Here is a 19,840-nt window from a genome sequence, read left to right on the forward strand (position 1 = left end):
ACATATGTCTTTCAGAGAAGAGAATTAATAAGTCCCCTTCCCCTATTACTAAAAATGGCTCTTAACTAGAAGAATGTCTCAAATAATTTGGAGGACTGGGATTTCGGTATGACGCAAACTAAATTTATGAACTTGTTAAAGGAGTTTTATGGTTAAAAATGAATTTATTATGTGAATTGGATTTGTTACATTGAAGTCTGCTGTATTGATACTTGGTGCGTGAGTTTGTGATGTGATGTTTCGTGCGATTCAGGCGAAGTACAGGTGTGCGTGTCTCTGTGTGTGTGTGTGTGTGTGTGTACAATTTTCACGGAGAGAGAGAAAGAGAGAGACATTGGTAGTGAGTATGTGTGTGTGTGCGCGTGCGTGCGTGCGTGGGCATGGGCGCGCATGTTTTTAAATGTATACGATGACTTTGCTTCCTGTGATTGGAGACTTGGTTCTGTTTAGAGACAATAACTAAATAAGTTTCAAGAGTTCTTCTGTCTTGAAAATACACTAGTTCTTTTGTATGTAGATATTTACAATTCTGAAATAAGAGAAGAAACGTACTTATTGGAAAGATATAATTTCTCAGGACCTCTCCGATGGCGTAGTGGTAACGTCCCGCCTTGCAATCAAGGGATTCGGGTTTCCATACGCGGTAGAAGCACATTGCACAGTGGCTCGGGTCTCACTTTAAACTGTAGGTCCACTTCCGACTGACCTACATTTACATAAAGTAAACTTAAAGCCCAATTCAAACAATCCAATTCCCAGCGACAGGTGAACAGTGATGGAGGTCGAGGAATCACATACGCTGTGTTTTGAAGCAAGCCTTTTACTTGAACTTCAACGAAGCATCCTAGTATTCACTTTTCGAAATTGCAATTAGGATTTTGACAAATTCAATGAAACTCGGACGTCACTATTTTTAAATGTCCATATATTTTAGCACTTATTGATCAACTGTGTTTTGTTTCTTTATCGTTGCTATGGTCAAAAATGTATATATAAATGTATACATCGTAATTTTACATTATCAAGAATGTGATAATAATTAATTATACATCATATTAATGCAACAACGTTTTCCAAAATATAACAAAAGAGAAATTGATAACATAGATATATCATCGTGCGTATTAAGCACAAAATTAAACAAAACATAATAAATGAAATAAACGAACATCTTTGGGTCAGTCACAATACGCACCCCTTCCGGGTGAAAATTTTCGATTTATATCAGTTCTGTGAATATCGAAAATTTTACCACATTTAGTTCCAAACTTATGAACATTTTTAAATTCCAACATAACTTACTTCTTTTTTCAAATAATATTAATTCAGTTCACTATAAACTTCGTGAATCAAACTTGACTGACATATTCTTCATTTTGTTTTAGTTGCATGAATTCAGTACATTAAATGAATAAACAATATTATTGACTATGCAAATATCCAACATTTTTCATTGTAGAAGTGTCCGTAGTTACCTTAACCTAACTACATTCAAGAATTATTTAAGCAAATTTAAGCAACTCTGTTTTCCTGTCGGCTGAACAATTAAACTTCTTTACATTAGACAAATTTTGCTTATTTACAGATTTCTTCCCATCTAGAGACATAAGTTCCACATAATTGTTCTTAACATTTTTAACTAAATAAGGACCTAACCATAAATCCAGAAATTTGTGAATTTTCTTATTAAGAAAGCTGCTCTTCTCGTGGTTTTTAACAAGAACAATATCGTTGACTGCGATTGTGATACTCCTTCCATCTCCTTTCTTCGTTTTGGTTATAGCCCTTTTCTTCATTCTTGTTTTTGCCATTAGACATTTATTCTGCCATGTCACGTTCTCCAGTTCAGATGGCCAATTAATTTGATGAAAAACTGTATTCTTGACATTATCATGAAGAAACAATTCATTCGGCGTAAATCCTGTAACCTCAGATACCGAACTGTTTAAAAGTCCAATAATTACACTTAAATGTTTAAACCACTGCTGATGATTATCCTTTGTGTATAGTCTTAGTAGCCTGATTATTTCCTTATTGTATCGCTCAATTGGGTTTGCAAAAGGTGAATACACTGATGTTGTAACATGTTTTATTCCATTCGATTCTACAAAACTCTTCCACTCAGCTGATCGAAATTGAGATCCATTGTCAGACAAAATTACTTTAGAAAGTGGATAGTGATAAAAATATTGCAGTTGGAACTTATTTATAATTTCCTTGGTTGTAGCTTTTCTCAAAGGGTAAGCCATTATAAATTTCGACATAACGTCCACTATTGTTATAATAAAGCTATAACCTTGTGATTTCGGTAAAGGTCCAATAAGGTCTATAGAAAGCATACTATGAGGGGTTGTAGTATGTACATGCAAAATTTCTTTATCAATTTTTAAGACTGCCTGCTTAGTCCTTGCACATGTTAAGCAGTTTCTGAGATATTTCTTAATAGTATCTTTCATTTTTGGCCAATAAAAACAATCTTTGCATTTATTATGAACCTTAAAATATCCAAAATGTCCTTGCTTATCGTGAAGTCGATGTAGAATTTTAGGTACCAACTCCCTTGGAACTACCAGTTTCCACTTATCGTCTGGAAAGTGCTTCAGAAACAGAAGACCGTCATGAAATGTGTAAATCTCTTTGGATCCTTTCGGGGTACTGCCTTCCTTTAAATGCCATATAATTTCAGAACAGCATTGATCCAGTCTTTGACTCTCCTTCCAAAAGTCAACTGTGTCTTCATCAACAATATCTACATTCAAATAATTAATGTATAATTCATTGATGAGAGGAACGCCTGTAGATAAATCAGGATACCTACTAAGAGTATCGGCAGCTTGGTTAGAAGTTCCAGGTATATGATGAACGGAATAATCAAATCCTTGTAGTTTTAACGACCATCTGTTTAGTCTCTGATTTAATGACTTCGCAGACTCCAGCCATGATAATGATTTGTGATCAGTATACAAATGAACTTTTGTTCCTGCGACATATATATACAATTTTTCAAAAGCAAAAAGAATTGCCAAACATTCGATCTCGTGCGTACTGTAAGTCACCTCATTACCACGAAGAACTCTACTTGCATATTGTATAATCTTGAGATCCTCTCCTGAAGTGTCGCCATTTTGCCATAAAACCGCACCGATCCCCTTCTTAGATCCATCTACATTTATGTTGAAAGGTTTTGAAAAATCAGGTTGTGCTAAACCCTCGGGAGATATAACTAACTCACGTAACTTCTCAAATGCCTGTGAATGCAATTCCTTCCACATCCAAGGAACATCAGATTTCAGAAGTTCATAAAGTGGTTGAGCTGTTTCTGCAAATTTATTTATAAATTTTCGTCTCCAGTTGACCAAGCCAAGGAATTTACGAAGAGCTCTTTTGTTATTAGGTGTCGGAAAATTTATTATTGCAGAATTCTTGCTTGAATCAACTTTAATTTGGCTTCCAGAAACTATATGGCCAAGAAAGGAAATTTCCTTACATGAAAATTTGCACTTCGAAAACTTAATTGACATATTAGCCTCCTTGAGTTTCTGAATAACAGCTTCTATATGCCGTAAATGTTCCTGCCAAGTTTTACTGAAGATCAAGAGGTCATCCAAGTAGCAAACAACATAATCATTGAATTCCCTTGTGAATATCTTATTCATTCTGTCTTGGAAAACAGAAACTGCAGACTTTATACCAAAAGGAAGATATCGAAAAAGATACTGTCTTCCACGATATGAGAAAGCAGTATAAATATATGAATCCGCACTTAACGGGATCTGAAAATATCCACAAGATAAGTCAATAGAAGAAAAATACTGCGCTCCTAAAAAACGTTGCAACATTTCATTGATTGGCTCCACTCTAACTTGCGGACTAATAACATGCTTATTTAAATTCCTAAAATCCACAACTGGCCTCCACAGACCCCCTTGTTTCGGGACTATGTGCAAAGGATTTAAATATGGCGAAGATTCCTGGTAAATTATGCCCCAACTTTCCCATTTGGCGAGTTCTTCTTCCAAAGGTTTTCTTCTAGCAATCGGTATGGGATATGGTGCAGTAGATACAGGAATTTCAGTATCCAACTGTATTTTATATGCCTCTACATTTGCATGTCTTGGTCTATCGGAAAATTGGTTATGGTACATCCATAAAAGTGAAAGTAAATCTTGTTTTTGAACTTCAATTATGTCGTTTATTTCAAAAACTTTCTTGTGAATATCACTCTTAGAAGGCATGTATTTAGATTCGATATCTGATACAGGCACATAATTTAACAATCCACAAGATTTCAATTTATTTTCTTTGGATTGAGGTTCATTCTTAATCATAGAGGTACATTGTTCGTCACATTTAGAGTGTAACAAATTAGAATCTTCATTGTTTAATGTCGCACAAATTTCCTTACCTGAAGAGCTTACTAAACTTATGTGCTGTGTCCTGAGATCTACTATAGCCTTATACTTTCGTAAAAATGGAACTCCCAAAATAACATCAGCGTTAAGTTCCTTTAGAATAAAGAATTCCATAGGAAAATATTCATCATCAATTTGAAGGCTTATCGTTTTGCAACCAGCAATCTTGCACCTTTTACTTCCAACAAATCCAGACAATCTAATATCTTCAACCTTGTCTAATCTAAGATTACCAATCAATGATGTTATTTTGCACCAAACTTCGTAATTTAAAACATTTGCTTGACTTCCAGAGTCTATTATACAAGTAATAGGTAGTTTACATATGAGTCCATGTATGATTGGAACTTCCGTTACAGGAATAGGAACACCATCCTCATTAAAAGTCCAGTCGGGTTCATCGTCGAACCATTCTAACAGAAAGTTTATTTCAAACGTTTTGAAGGATAAACTCGCATTATTTACAACATTATTATGACCTTCTTCACTAACACTATCATCAATTGAACGTTGCCTCTTAACAGGACAGCAGAGGGACTGAGGCACTTCCTTCTGCGCAACTAATTTAAAGATGCAGAGTTAGGAATTTGTTGCTGTATCGATCCTTGTACTTGATCTATTCGCGAAGAATTTTGTTCACGATTTGCCATTCTTGTAGAATCAGAATTAGTTTGTGATACCAAACCTGCTGATTCAGGTCGAGAATTTAATGAATTTGAATTCGCAGGAAAACACTGATAGGGCATTGTATTATTACCAGCACTGCGATTTTCATTCCTGTAATAGAATCGCGATTGATTGAGCAAATTTTCATCACTAAATTGTCCTGTAGGTGAACGATAATTATTTTGCCTGTAATTATTTCGGAATTGTCCTCCGTTTCTAGATCTTAAACCATTATAATTGTTTCGAGCAATAACATTTTCATGATATCCATAATTATTAGAGGTTCGCCTAAAATTGCTGATATATCGACCTCGAAGATTGTTTCCCTGCCGATTTTCGTAACCTTGATTGATAACAGCATAGGCATCTACCTCACTACTAGTTGGAGTCTGAGTACAAGCACTAGTGGTCTTCGAACGTCGAACATTAACTTGCCGCACATTTAACTTGCCTCTATTTTGTTCCGAATTCTTAAAAACCTTTGGAATATTTTCACGTTCGTTGTCTTCATTAGGAAGAACAACAAGCCCCTTTCTACTAAATTTTATTACATCTATTCTTCTTAACATGCTAGTTAGTTGATCTACTGAACGAATTTCGTGACAAGTAATGTGATTGGCAATATTATCAGGTAATTGGCTAAGTATTAACTGCACAACATCTATATCTTGAGGATTTTCAACCAAATTGCAATAACTAGAGTGAGTTTTTAAAGCAAAAGTCTCTAAACTACCATGTACACTGGGATCGTATTTGCGATTTCTCAATACGGAGAGTTGTGATTGGATAACTTCCGAAGAAGCAAACTGATTAATGAATTCTTGTACAAACTGATCATAAGAATTAAAGTAATATTTATGAGTCCGAAACCAATAACCAGCTCTCCCAATGAAGCATTGTTGAATACTTTGCAGTTTCATTTCTGTTGGCATTCCTACAACATTTAATATGTTATCCAGCTGTTCAATATATTCTCTCGCTGATTGTTGCTCTATCTTTCCCGAGAACTTAGGCAATTGAGATAGTTCACTTAATTTTAAACGTCCACTTCTTGCATTTCCTTCTCCACTACATGTATTTCTAGTTATATGATGATCACTTGTTCCTCTCGAACTATACGGTTGATTATAGCAAATATGATTTGCTCCGTTTAACCCTGTATTACTACAGTTATGCAATCTCGAACCATTTACAGCAGAATGAAGATCATCGTGATTGTTCGAAACTGAACATGGTAAACTTGCATCACGATATATATTACTAACACAATCATTTTGTGGGTTAGGTTCTGATATTTGTGGGTTAAAATCACACCACATACAAGGAGAATTAACGCTTTGATCCAAATGACAATGTGGATTATTATGTACATTACTAACATTGTCATTATTCTTAGTAAACACAGAACTAGAAGTAGGATGTGTATTTGTACCAAAAAGTTGATAGCAAGCATCAGTGTAGTTATATTTCTCAGCACCTAACTCTCGTTTTGGAAATGGACCTTCTGCGTCGTTACTTCGGAATTTCTTTACGGAAGTTTCGTCAGAGCTAGATCTTACAGATTTATTATTCTTGTGCTTCCAACGGACATGTTTACGAGTACGAGTATTAGTAACATTCTTGTTACCGGAAACTTTCTTAGAAGAATCATCTGATACATCACTAGACGAAGTACTGAGTCCAATATCACACTGGGTTCTTCCATTCCGACATGTATTAGATTCTGTATTGTCTACAACATTTGATTTTGTTCTACTATTACTATTTGTAACAACAGAATTACGAGCAGAAGAATTAACTTTGGCTGTTAAATATTTCCCATCAGATTGCAGGTTTTTGCTACCTTGTTCCATACATTCAATTCGGGAATTAAACTGTTGGAACTTTTCTATACAATCAGAAATATGCTTATGTACACCATCATTAACATTGCTTTTACTTTCTAAAATAGTGACTCTAGACATAAGATCAACAATGTTAGAATTATAATTTGATTTGATATTATCTAAACTTTGATCATAATCATTAAACTTGTTATTAACATCCTTTAGACGTTCGTCACAATCAACAACGTGTTCTTTCAATAATCCTGGTACATTTTCAAATTCAGATAGTTTGTCATCAACATTACTACATTTATTATCTAATACAGATTCAAGACGTGTAGTTGATTGTAAACACGCCATACTTACCGCATCTATTTTGTCCTTAAATTCAGACATTAAAATATTGAGCCGATTGTTAACATGACTAATATCATGATTAACAGCTTCAAATTTAACATCAAGCTGTGAAGATAACTGTGTATGTGCACTAGATAATTCAGCTTGTTTTAAAGATATAACGTTGAGTTTAACCTGAATATTTTCATTCGACAGGTTTAATTCTGATCTAAGTTCTTGGTTAGACTGTTCAAACTGAGTCCTAAGTTCTTGATTAGACTGCTTAAGTTCTTGGTTAGACTGTTCAAACTGAGTCCTAAGTTCTTGATTAGACTGCTTAAGTTCTTGGTTAGACTGCTCAAACTGAGTCCTAAGTTCTTGATTAGACTGCTCAAACTGAGTCCTAAGTTCTTGATTAGACTGCTTAAGTTCTTGGTTAGACTGCTCAAACTGAGTCCTAAGTTCTTGATTAGACTGCTTAAGCTCTTGGTTAGACTGCTCAAACTGAGTCCTAAGTTCTTGATTAGACTGCTTAAGTTCTTGGTTAGAATTTACAACAGCTAATTGTATGCTTCTAATGCTGTTTAGTATATCATTTAAATTAGGATTTATGCTTTCCAAATAAGCTGGCAATTGATAAGGATCGTAACTGGGATCACATGTGTTGCAACAGTATCTTTCCTTCGTGGTAGAATAAATTGTCCAATGTGTAACGGAAAGCTTCAAACAAGATACATGATACCACGAATGACAATCAAAACATTGCACATGCCTCAGGTCATTATCGATTTTATCACAACAAGCCACTCCTTCAATCTTACCTGACTGTACATCACAAATGTCACCATCGTGAGAATTACTACTATTTAAGTAGGATCCTTCATATGCAACATTAGACTTTAGCCTACGTGAATGTCTAGACTTAGTTTCTTTAGTTTTATCTGCCATGACTGCACAGGACAATAATAAACAAATAAAATATTTAGGGTCGCCAATTTTGCCTTTGCAAGATGTTAAACAAATTGCATCTCGAAGACAAAATAAAATTTTAAAAGTCTATGACTACCATTGCGCAAACTTCTCACCACGCATCAGAAGATTGTCCGTTTTTTTCAATCCTGGCTGTAGGCGCCAAATTATTGAAGCAAGCCTTTTACTTGAACTTCAACGAAGCATCCTAGTATTCACTTTTCGAAATTGCAATTAGGATTTTGACAAATTCAATGAAACTCGGACGTCACTATTTTTAAATGTCCATATATTTTAGCACTTATTGATCAACTGTGTTTTGTTTCTTTATCGTTGCTATGGTCAAAAATGTATATATAAATGTATACATCGTAATTTTACATTATCAAGAATGTGATAATAATTAATTATACATCATATTAATGCAACAACGTTTTCCAAAATATAACAAAAGAGAAATTGATAACATAGATATATCATCGTGCGTATTAAGCACAAAATTAAACAAAACATAATAAATGAAATAAACGAACATCTTTGGGTCAGTCACAGTTTCCATCAACCATACATTACGTATTTTGCTACAAGTGTTATTTAATTACCTCGATATATTGTTCTGGCGAAATCACCGAGAGTAAATTTGTTAATTCCAATGTGGAAAAGGAAATCCGAACGTGAAAGGAATCTATAAATGACAATGTGTTTTCTAGAATTTCTGACATTTAAAAAGCACCAATTCTCAAATATGTATATTTTATATTAGTCACAACAGAATCTAAAAGCAATACACATAATTTGCCACAAGCTTTAAAAGATAAAACCTTTATAAAATTTAAAATTGAGAGGACGCTGAGTTTTTTGGCCATCCCTCTTGATAATAGTAGAATGCAACATTGTTGGTAGCTGTATGAATTACTTTGCGCCCCAAAATTATTTTCTTTCATTCTGTTGTTGCAGATACCTTTCCTGGAATAAACTGGAAACGTTGGAGAATGGGACGTTTAGGAACCTTTCGAATTTGCTGCAATTGTAAGTACATATTTGCTTCACTCTCTTTGATTGTTAATAACTTACAACAATAATTACTATACTTAGTCATGGACACTTATGGTTTGTAACGACCCCGTTGACGTTCAATGGGATCATTGCAATCTAGAAGTGACCGTGAGTGTATCATGAACATAAATACTGAAATTAATATTCCTTGGAAAATATCACGTCTGATTTCCGTGTCAGCTATTTGCATCTCGAAAACTAAATGATGTAGAAAGGCAAAGCTTCGTGAGTCTAAAAAGCATCATGTAAGTGTACTGAAACGTATCAGGATGGACTTGGATTGCCGATGATGTGTGCCTAGTAACAAAAGGTGATCACATTGAGCATATGTGACTTGCTAGCTTCATCTTAACAATTGCGAAGTAAACTTGGACAGTTACATTACAATTGTGTGAAATTACAGTTTGTTTTGACAGTCCCGGAACGGTCACATCAAATCGGAAAACGAAAAAATACGTGTTTGATAAGTGAAAGAAAACTATTCAATGATATCACACTTGATTCCCCACCCCCGGCCCCATTTTGTATTGTAGAATCGGAAAGAGGACTTCATTCAGAGTCCAACGAGCTATCAAACATCCCCCTAGCTCAATTAGGAACGGAGATATTGCGATTTTAAATTTTCGCAATATTGAAGAACGTGAAAATTTCATAAAATTTCATGGATGTTATGAACTTTTCACGTTTTGGTTGGGAATCAAGTGTGATATCATTGAATAGCTTTCTTTCACTTATTAAACACGTACTTTTTCGTTTTCTGATTTGATGTGTATTTCTCACGATATGTGACCTTTCCGGGACTTTTGGACCACACCCGGTATATGCACAGTAGAATCCCCCTCCCCTCAGTTTTGAAAACTTTCGTAAAGCATCCCCCCAGGCTAGGATAATTTGAGCAAGCTTCCCTCCACCAACTGAATTTCCTTCATGTTGATCCATACAAGAATAAGGTAATCCCCCCTTGCATATCCCCTCATATCCGTCCAAGGTTTGGGGGGCAATGCCCCCCTTCCCCCTGTGGTTGCGCCACTCTGTCTGTGTGTGTGTGTGTAAATCTACCTCTACTTTACTCTACTACGTGATTTACTTGACATTACCTACTCTTCGGCCATCTGTTGATGTAATGTAATCAGCACCACGCTCCGGCCTCCTTTACCCCCAGGGTTGCCCCGCCATGAACCCATATATTACAGACTGGCCGAACCCAAAAGCCGATTCGTGCAGGAACATTTCTTGATAAATTCCTATCTGAAATCATCCACCCTCGGGAATCGAACCCGGGCGTACAGCATGGCAGTCAGCCGACCTAACGACTGGGTATTGAGGAAACGCATTGGGTTTCTAACAAATGAAGTGTACGATATGTTTCAATGAGACCCGGACGAGTATGTTTTATTTGTGTTGGAGATTATAAATAAAGGTATCTTTCAAAATGTATCTGTTGTGGATCCACGGGTTGGGAAGGGGAGAAGTCGAATGTATGGAGAGAATCAGTTGATCAATATCAATAGTTTATTGGGTTCATTGCTGCAACAGCGATTTCTTACATGATAATGGATGACACACCACTCGCTATGAAGTACGCAGACCATTTTCCTTAGACACTGTGGCATTGCAACTTTGAACCGGTATTCATAAATATTATTAATCAATATTAATCAGCACACATTCACCTCCTACTCTTACTAACTTTTACATTAATCTTATCTATCTCCTTATAAAATAGTCTAAAACCAACTTTGTTCAGGAAATCCGAACGTATTTGGGGCATTTATTGCAATACCACAGTGAATTATTGTAAACAGAGAAAAAGAAAGTGAAGAGAGAAATCTTAGAAAACGGAGAAATCCGTAAAACCTCGCGGAACTGACGACCTGGGTTACTTCTCAGGTACCAATACATAAAAAAAATGCATACCACCGAAACTATGAGGGTGGAGGGGGCATATTTGGGGATAGATACCCCCTTTCTTCTCTCTTTCTGCATTATAGTTTAGTGTTATCAGAGAGAATTCCAATTTAAGGTTTCTTGAAACCTCTCTCCTTTAGCTAAAGTTTCTCTGTTAGCAATCGTATCCATGTTCGTTAGTGGACTTTGGGCACCTCACTTGGGCTATGGGAAAAGACAAACATTGCATTCAAGGGATGGCTGACAAACCATGTGAAGCTCCTAAGAGAACATTGCGTCGTGCTGTGCCAACCAGTGGCGAAGCTCCTATGAGGCTTTTGAGGCTTAGCCTACCCAAAAAATTGTTGAAATTAAAATGTTCTTATACCCTGTAACAATCAAAGTTCGTTAAAACGAATTAAACTATGTAATCCGAACGTTTGGTTCCGCCGATCCTTCCATATATCTCGTCAGGCAGGCCAGAAAGAGAGAGCGCGTTCGGGCCGAACTCTGAGGCTTTTGACGAAAAGCCTCGCGTTTAAAAGGCAGCTACAGCGTGAGCTCTGTGTACTGGTAGGGGAGGGTAAGGGGAGGGGACCGCCGATTCGCTGGGTAAAAGCGGCTAGCCTCAGGACCAAACCTGTAGTGCTTCTTCTCGTGCAAAGTGCGTCCGTCGTTCACGCGCTGCATTGTTGAATGATAATTTACTTCAAGTGCATCCGCGCGTGTGTTTGTGTGTGTGTCACATAGTGTATTTATGTTATAAAAATATAATACTGTGAAATTGTGTTGGAAACTCTAAGATGATTTGCAGTAAAATAAATGTAAGTGGACAAGATCCTCAGATCCTTAACCTACGAAATATTGGACACACTTGACTGTGCAACTGGAAATACGTTTTGGAGATCTTGAAAAGATAAAATTTGTTGAATTGGTAGACCAAAATAGCTTTGGGGAATATGAACTACATTTTCCTGTGATGAAATTAATTAACCTTCTGTCCACATATCCATTTTTCAACAAAGAACGATTAAAAAATGATTTAAAGAATATCTGTGCTGATGAAGAAAAGCATTTACCTCCTGCAGACCTTCTAAAATTCATAGTTAGCAATGATCTTCAAACAATCTACAAAGAAGTAACACAACTTATCAAGTTGGTCTTGACATTCCCAGCTTCCTCCGAAAGAAGTATGAGCACCCTCAAGAGAGTAAAAAAAAAATTATCTCCGTAATTCAATGAAAAATGAAAGATAAAGTTCTCTCAGTCTCAGTACAATAGCCATTGAAAAAAAAACTGGTTAAAGAACTTTCTATTGATCAAGGCTTCAAGCAAAGAGGAATTGATACTTTTGCGACCAACAAGAATCGACGCATGAACCTGCTGTATAAAAAAAATATAAGCAGATTTTTCAGCCTACCCAGTATTTACGCCTTAGCTTCGCCACTGGTGCCAACACAGGCTGTACTGCTGTTGATAAGCTAGAACAAGGGGTGGAATCTAGCTGTAAACATCTAAGATCAGTCGGTTACAGAATGCAGCATCCTGCTCTGGACCAAAGGCAGGCAGATTTCGAGTTTCCCTTTCGGTCTGTTTGTCTTAAAGTTTGTTTAAGAGCCGGACCGCTGCCCCTTTTTCATTTAGGTTGAATGGACACTTGCATATATTTTTACACAACTACAGCACAATGTTTCTCCTCGATAACCAGATTTCATATTTTGCGTTTACATAAAGGACACTCTATAGTTGATTTGTTGATTTATTTTACTTCGCTTTTCCGCTACTTTTGGCAAATCGCGAAGATGAGGATGAATGGGGAGAAGATGAAATGGATGAAGAGACAATCACATATGCAGACGACACAACACGAGTCCCACTGAAGATTATACTGGCTGCGAGTCCAGACACCAGAGCCTCGTTGGTCTGCAAAATGAAGTACAGGGTGTACTACGTGGAGCTTGACATGCGAGTGTCTTTGGAAAGAGTCACCCCTCGCACCCCGGAAACTCTGTCGTGCAGGAACTATGCCAGATAAAATAGAGTTGGAGCAGAAGGGGTGGGAATACATTCCGAGGTGCAGACACAACACGCCACTAATTCTCCCTAAGTGCTCAACCCTGAGTTTGGTGTCTTCAAGTTCTTCCTTTCCATTTCGAAAGCTTTACTCCATTCTCTCCATTATATCCATGTCCGCTTCATATTTTTCTTTCGCTCTTCATTCCTTTTTGCAGGTAAATGAGAAATAAAAAGTTCCATCAGCGTTTCATTAAAAAATGCAACAACTGATGAAGTTTTATAGTGCCTAAAATAACCTATTTTGCTTTTTAGAACCTATTTTAGGTTTTTGTGCCCAAATCAAACCTTTTCTTAGGTTTTTGTGTATTTGTTAAGGTTTTATATTATTGCTACATCACACAGAGGTATCTGTTCAGTTTCGTAACGAAAAAATTCAATGACTAACTTGCTTGAAACATACTCTAGAGAGCAAAATTGCTAATGATACAAGTATTAGTTTTATAACAATTAGTGGATCATTTTGAAAATGATGCATAGAAATAAACATTTGATTAGAAAATTAATATTTTTGATTGTTATATATCTATTAAAATTTCTCACGGTCCCTTTGAAATTTTGATTTTAACAAATGTATCTAATTAGTATTTTTCAGGAACTATGAACCATTTTAAGTTTTTTGGAACATACTTCAGGATTCTTTTAGTCTAATTTAATATTTTTAAAACCTATTTTAGGATTTTTAGAACCTATTTTAGAATTTTTAGAACCTAGGATATTTGAGGATTTTTAGAACCTATTTTAGGAACCTAAAAGTACATTTTTAGTACCTGAAAATTCGAGGTCTAATGATCATGCATACATGTACTCACACCACACTTCTTTCGTTAAAATAAAATTATTTCAGTTTCATTCTCACATATAAAGGTTTCTGGTACGCCTGAAAAAAGCATTGATTTTTATTATTATTGCATCTAAAGTAAATGTATAAACACAAGATCAATGACATCTGTCATTTCAGGAAATTACGTTCTCATCTGCATCTTAAACGAATAGCACTCACCGCAATATATTATTTTTTTCTAAATTTCCACCGACAAGAGACAAATTTAGTCTATTTCATTTCATCTATTCTTTACAAGAATTAATGTAACAAAGAATGGACTTCTGTATGGTGCATTAAATGTCGCAGCAGGAACTGAGTTTTGCCAGAATGTAGTTCCGGTGCATTGCGGCTCACTTTAAACGCAGTTTCCCCTCTAAAAAAGGAAAAAGTTTAATTCGCGTGCTGCAACCACATAGTTATTCGAGCAATAAATATCAAACTGCCCTGAACATCGTTTTTTTGTACAATTAATTTATGAAATGTCTTGTACATTACAAGATAATTTCTAACAGGTAAGTCTATTTCTTTCACGTAATGTAATTCATCTCCTGTGCCACCTCATTCCATAGCACATCAATTTTGTCCTTTTTAAGGAAAGGATTTGCGCATGCGCAGAGCGTTTTGTCCCATCGTGCTCTTCCGAAATCAAATTCCCGGGACCTTCACTGTTTTGTCGCAAGCTGTCGCAACGTGGCTCGAGGTGACTCGAGTCAATTGTATCGTCCGGTGTGCTGCGGCTCATAAGAGCCCCATGTTTAACGTTCCCTCCAGTCGGTTTGCAACAAAATTATTCGTCGCGTCGGATCCGGTGTGCGGCTGGCCTAAGTATGCACTGATGGTAATTTGATCTGCATTTTCCTCTTCGTGTATCCACTTCCCCTCTCACGCGTTCGTTGGTCGAACCTTGTCGAGGCGACGTGATTTCGTTCCCTTGCTTCAAAGATCTCGGGATAGAGCATAAATCAACGATTTCCGATTTTTTTATAGTGTCTCCTGAGCAAATGAATACTCAAGCGTATGTATTTCTTTCTGTAATCTCTGTCAATACAAATAATAGACAACTACTTTAATTTTACAAAAATCTGCTAAATCAATTTTCTTTTTATCAAAGGGTCTTGGGTTCGTTTCCTGGTGGTCGTGCACTTGTTCCGACTCTCCTGTGCAGATCCAGTCGTGATTAGTTTATTTGTCCACAAATCGGGCTTGTAATTGTCTTAATATGAATGCGATGGCGAAGTGGTAGCGTCTTTGCCTTGTAATTAAGGGGTCCCAGGTTCGATACCCGGTGGAGGCACAAGTGGTTCGGATCCCACTTTAAAAAACTGTAGGTCCAGTCCCAATTAGCCTTACTGTGCATAAAGTGGACTTAAAACAGCAACTCTATATATATATAAAAGGCAAAAATAAATCTTTTACAAATTTTACTTACAATAAAAAGTAATACATAGTTCATAAAGACGTTATTTTTTCAAGCAGAGTTGAGTTGAATAAATTTATTTTTTCTGAGAAAATACTGTACATTGTATTATTTATTTTAATCAATATTCTTAACTTTTTTCTTAATTTACGGTACTTGTAGCCGTGCATTCTGGTAACATACTGCTGGAATGTTTGTTTCCCAAAGTCGTAGAATATTTGTAAAGATATTCCTCAGGCACTAAGACATATCTAAAATATTCTTAAATATGCTAAACTTTATTATAAATCAGAAATGCAAACCAGAAATCTTTAAATGTAACCTATATTGTTTTGTAATGAGTTCTTCTTCGTTCCCTGAATTCGAAATGTGCATGATGTAAATATCACAAACCATGTTATGAGAAGAAAATATTGAAGGGTGTTCATAAAATGTTGGTGCTTGGTAGTGCTGGGGCGGAAACCACAAGGCACCAAAATATCCAGCTCCGGGACTGCTTGTTGCATCAGTTTCAGAGTTTCTGTAAACGTCTTACCCAATTTGAAATATTTCACATTAGCACGTTGTTCTTCAAGGATCTTCATTTTCTTTCTATTAGAAAATCGGAGCACACTCGACACACGACGTCTCACTAACGCTTGCGGACTGAAAATTAATTTTAAATCACGTAGAGGAACGCGACAAACTGAATGTCATTTCTAGACTTTCGCGCCACGAAGCGAAGTAGCGAGTATGGATAAAATTGCGGGCAATTTCATAAGTTTGGTTTCTTTACCGACAGACCTGGTACATGTTTCCTTTAGGAAATAGGTTGTTATAAAACTTGTTACTAAAGATCACACGCTGCAAGTTACAAATATATTCATTCTACGAATATTTATTGTTGAATCTGTAGAAGTATTCAAGCACTTGCCTTTCAAGTTGTTCTTTTATAAAACTTGTACTCAAAATAAGATAAGGACGATTATGCATATTTTAAGTCATATACATGTAGATTTTCCATAAATCTTGCAATGCATCGTAATACAGAAGGTGGACAAATTAATATGAACACCCACGTGATAATGTCCATGCAGTACAGACACGCTATCTGGTACAGAAGGCTGTCACCTAGTGGTCCTGAAGATGGAGGTGTCAGTTCATCAGCAGTAATTGGCTTGTATGTGAAAAGTCTGCTACCAGTCACACGCCGTTATGTCTAAGCTCTAAGACTTCCAAAATGGTATCATCATTGGAAACAGCCAACCTTTTGGCATCACCTTGGAAACAGAACAATGGGTAAAAGTTCAAGCTCACCGACAGAGATAGACGGGTGTTCAAGTGGAGAGCATTCCAAAATCGCAAGCATAAGACAACTGTTTCCCATACAACCTCCGATATCAACTCCCATTTCCAGGACCCTGCGTCATCCAAAACTATCCAACGGGAACTAGGAACATTCATGGCAGAGCAGCTGTTCCAAAACGAGTGATGACGTCGCATAATGCTGTATGGCGTCAAAAAGTACGCGTATAGCACAGAGGCTGGACACAACAGCAGCGGAGGCAGGTCATTTGATCTGATGAAACTGCATTCACATTATTCCAGAACTCTGGACGTGGTTTGATTTGAAGAACGCCTACAGTGTCCTCTTTTCTTTTTCAAATTAACTAGATAAAAAACCTGCTCCAGAGTAAATGTGGCAATCGAAAATGCAACCCCTACCGCATGTATGTAGAAAGCAGATTGTATGAGATCTAGGCTAATAGGCACGTGATCCACGTTGCTTTCATCCCGTAAGTGGCTCTTACTGTCTCTGATCCACTTTTCAAGCAGACCGTTTGCTTTCACCCTCGAGATCAACTGATCAAAGCGTCTCAAGTACGGAGAATGCTTCTGGACAACGAAGGATACTAAACTGAATCCGACATGTTCTTGCAGGAAGTGAAAATATGAGAAGGGGTTTCTGATGTTCAAATCAACCTTAATTAGTGATTCTAGCCTTATCATAAAGTCTATCACAGCTAGTTTATTGCTTCTAAGAACTCTACGCATAGTTTCTGATTCGTTTTTGTTTGGCAGGAAGAATTGGTATATGTGATCCATGTAAATATTAGACGTTCCTTGAAACAATTGCCTGAAGTGAGGTAGTCCAATAACACTAATTCCTAACTCAACTAGTTCCTTGAAGGAACCGATCTCTGGGTAATATCTTGGAATGGTCAAAGAACTTACCAATGCACTTTCGTACAAACACGTAATGATTAAACATAGGAAAAGAGCAAGGATCAATGCAGTCTTGAATGAATAGCCATGATGTTCACGAACTGATAATTTAAGCAAGATTTGAATGACGATTAGAAAGACGTCCATTGCACTGAAGTGACGCTCTCCCTTATGATTCAAAGCAAAATACATGACCACTCCCAGAAGCACTAGTGCTCCTAAACACGCAAGCCACGTCTTTGGTTGGAAGGGTAAATACAAAGACTTCCACTTTGGTAACGGAAGGGATTTTCTCACAGCAATCACAAGCTGAGAACAATCTATGATGGAAGTGAAATCAACAGCTTGAAATCTTTCGTATAACATAAGAACAGGTGAATATCCGAAGTCTGCTCGATTCTCCACAAGATCTCCAATTATCGAATCCCAAGAACCGTTCTCAAGTTTCATTCCCGCGCTTAGTTTCTGGTGTTGTATTGCATGTACTGGCGTGAAATTCATGTAATTTATGAATACTTCAAATATTTCCCCAAAAAACCCTGCATAGTTGTATTTTTCACCAATCTTCAATAGTCGGAGTGCAGGAGGATAATCTAGGGCGGCAGAAGCGACAATCGGATAGCCGCTTAAATTTTCAAATATGTTATACCTGAATGCTTTTTCTGGTCTCACACGATTATTATACATATATATTATGGAAATGTCTTGCATATGGAAATTTCTATGTGCAACAAATGTCTTGTTGGTTTCTGTAGTCCCATGAACGAGAACGTCGAATAACTTCATCTTCCAACATGTATCTATGAAGTCAGTCATTTCATCTAACGCACTTTCCTTCAGAGTAGAGGAGACAATGAATATGAACTGATTCTGTGGATTCCACCAGGAGAACCTTCTGTCTTTCTGGACCATATTTGTTGCAGACACAAAGTCATCCACCAAAATAACTATTGTTTCACTTTGCACACTTTCCGCAATGTTTTCCGAAAGGAAAGAATTTTGAAAAGGTTCTTCAACTGTCTTCACCACAACAACAGATCCAATTGGTAATTGATGAACATGTTTTAATATCCCTGAATATTCCAGTGAATCGTCATTTTCGGCAATTACAAGAATATTTCCTTTTAAATAGCTAATCAAAAACCTTACTGCATCACTTTGTGGTTTACATGGATGTGAAGTTCGAGAGTCAAAGTGAATGCAATGTGTACCCGAAATTGTTGATCCATGTGTAGAAACCAACACAACAAACAGCACTTTGAGGTTCATTTTTCTTCTTGAAAGTTCTGAAAAGTACAATTAAATGTAAACAACATTAATATGCATTTAAATTCTTACACTAATAAGCATGAAATGTAAAAGTTAAAAATACAAAGCAGAGCAATTAGCTACTGGGCGGAGGTCCATGAAACGAGTGGAAGAGAAAAATGTAAAAGACTAAATGTATTAAATTCATAACATTTAGTTTAAAGAAGTAAATGGGCCAATCTATGAGAAAGTGATCCTACCACCCAAAAAATGTCATTGAGAGTTCCAAGCAGTTACGTAGGGGACACATTATTTACTATGGCATTGGACTATCCCACTTTATTCTCTAGAAAATGTCTTGTTATTAACATTTCAGAAAATTTATTGTCATTGGCACTTCCTCATACTTGGGTAGTCGAATGATTGTGATACAACCTCGACATATACACTTTTTTCTATAATTCTCCAGATCAGTGGCAGCGATTAGGGGCAAGGGGCATTTGCCCCCGCAACATTGCCTTTTGGAGCTAAACGTTGTCTACTAAGAGAAAGTAAACTTTTCTTACCTCTCAAAGTTTTGGCATACAATGGACTCCGTTAGTGGTGACGTCACAAGCAGACGACGATCTGGAACCGAGTCTAAACAACGGGAAAATGTGTTTCCTTCTATTCAATTCAATGCGATTTTCCATCGGAAGGGGTAGTTTTAATTATTGTGACAGCAGTTAAGAAACAAAATTATGATGCGTATCGTACATCAGTGTAAAGATGAGATTTCGGAGAATACGACTATATATCACACATACTTTACAGAGAATAAGGTTAAGAATAACCGGAGTAAGAAAATCATGCATTTTCAAAACATTCCACTTCCGAGCACAAACGAAGCCGAGCCGAAGCTCACCAGATCTCAAGTCGC

At 36.6% G+C, this 19,840-nt stretch overlaps 1 protein-coding gene across 1 annotated transcript in view; it reads left to right on the plus strand.

Moving 5' to 3' along the window:
- The window catches only part of LOC146003487 (uncharacterized), a 328,072-nt gene that overhangs the window by 226,116 nt on the left and 82,116 nt on the right, over nucleotides 1-19,840 (plus strand). Inside the window, exon 11 of the mRNA XM_083141777.1 lies at nucleotides 9,167-9,238. Coding sequence (XP_082997903.1) covers nucleotides 9,167-9,238 — 72 coding nt within the window. The remainder of the gene's footprint in view (nucleotides 1-9,166; nucleotides 9,239-19,840) is intronic.

This window comes from Lepisma saccharinum, chromosome 20, assembly GCF_977018435.1.
Source record: "Lepisma saccharinum chromosome 20, izLepSacc3.1, whole genome shotgun sequence".
NCBI lineage: Eukaryota > Metazoa > Arthropoda > Insecta > Zygentoma > Lepismatidae > Lepisma > Lepisma saccharinum.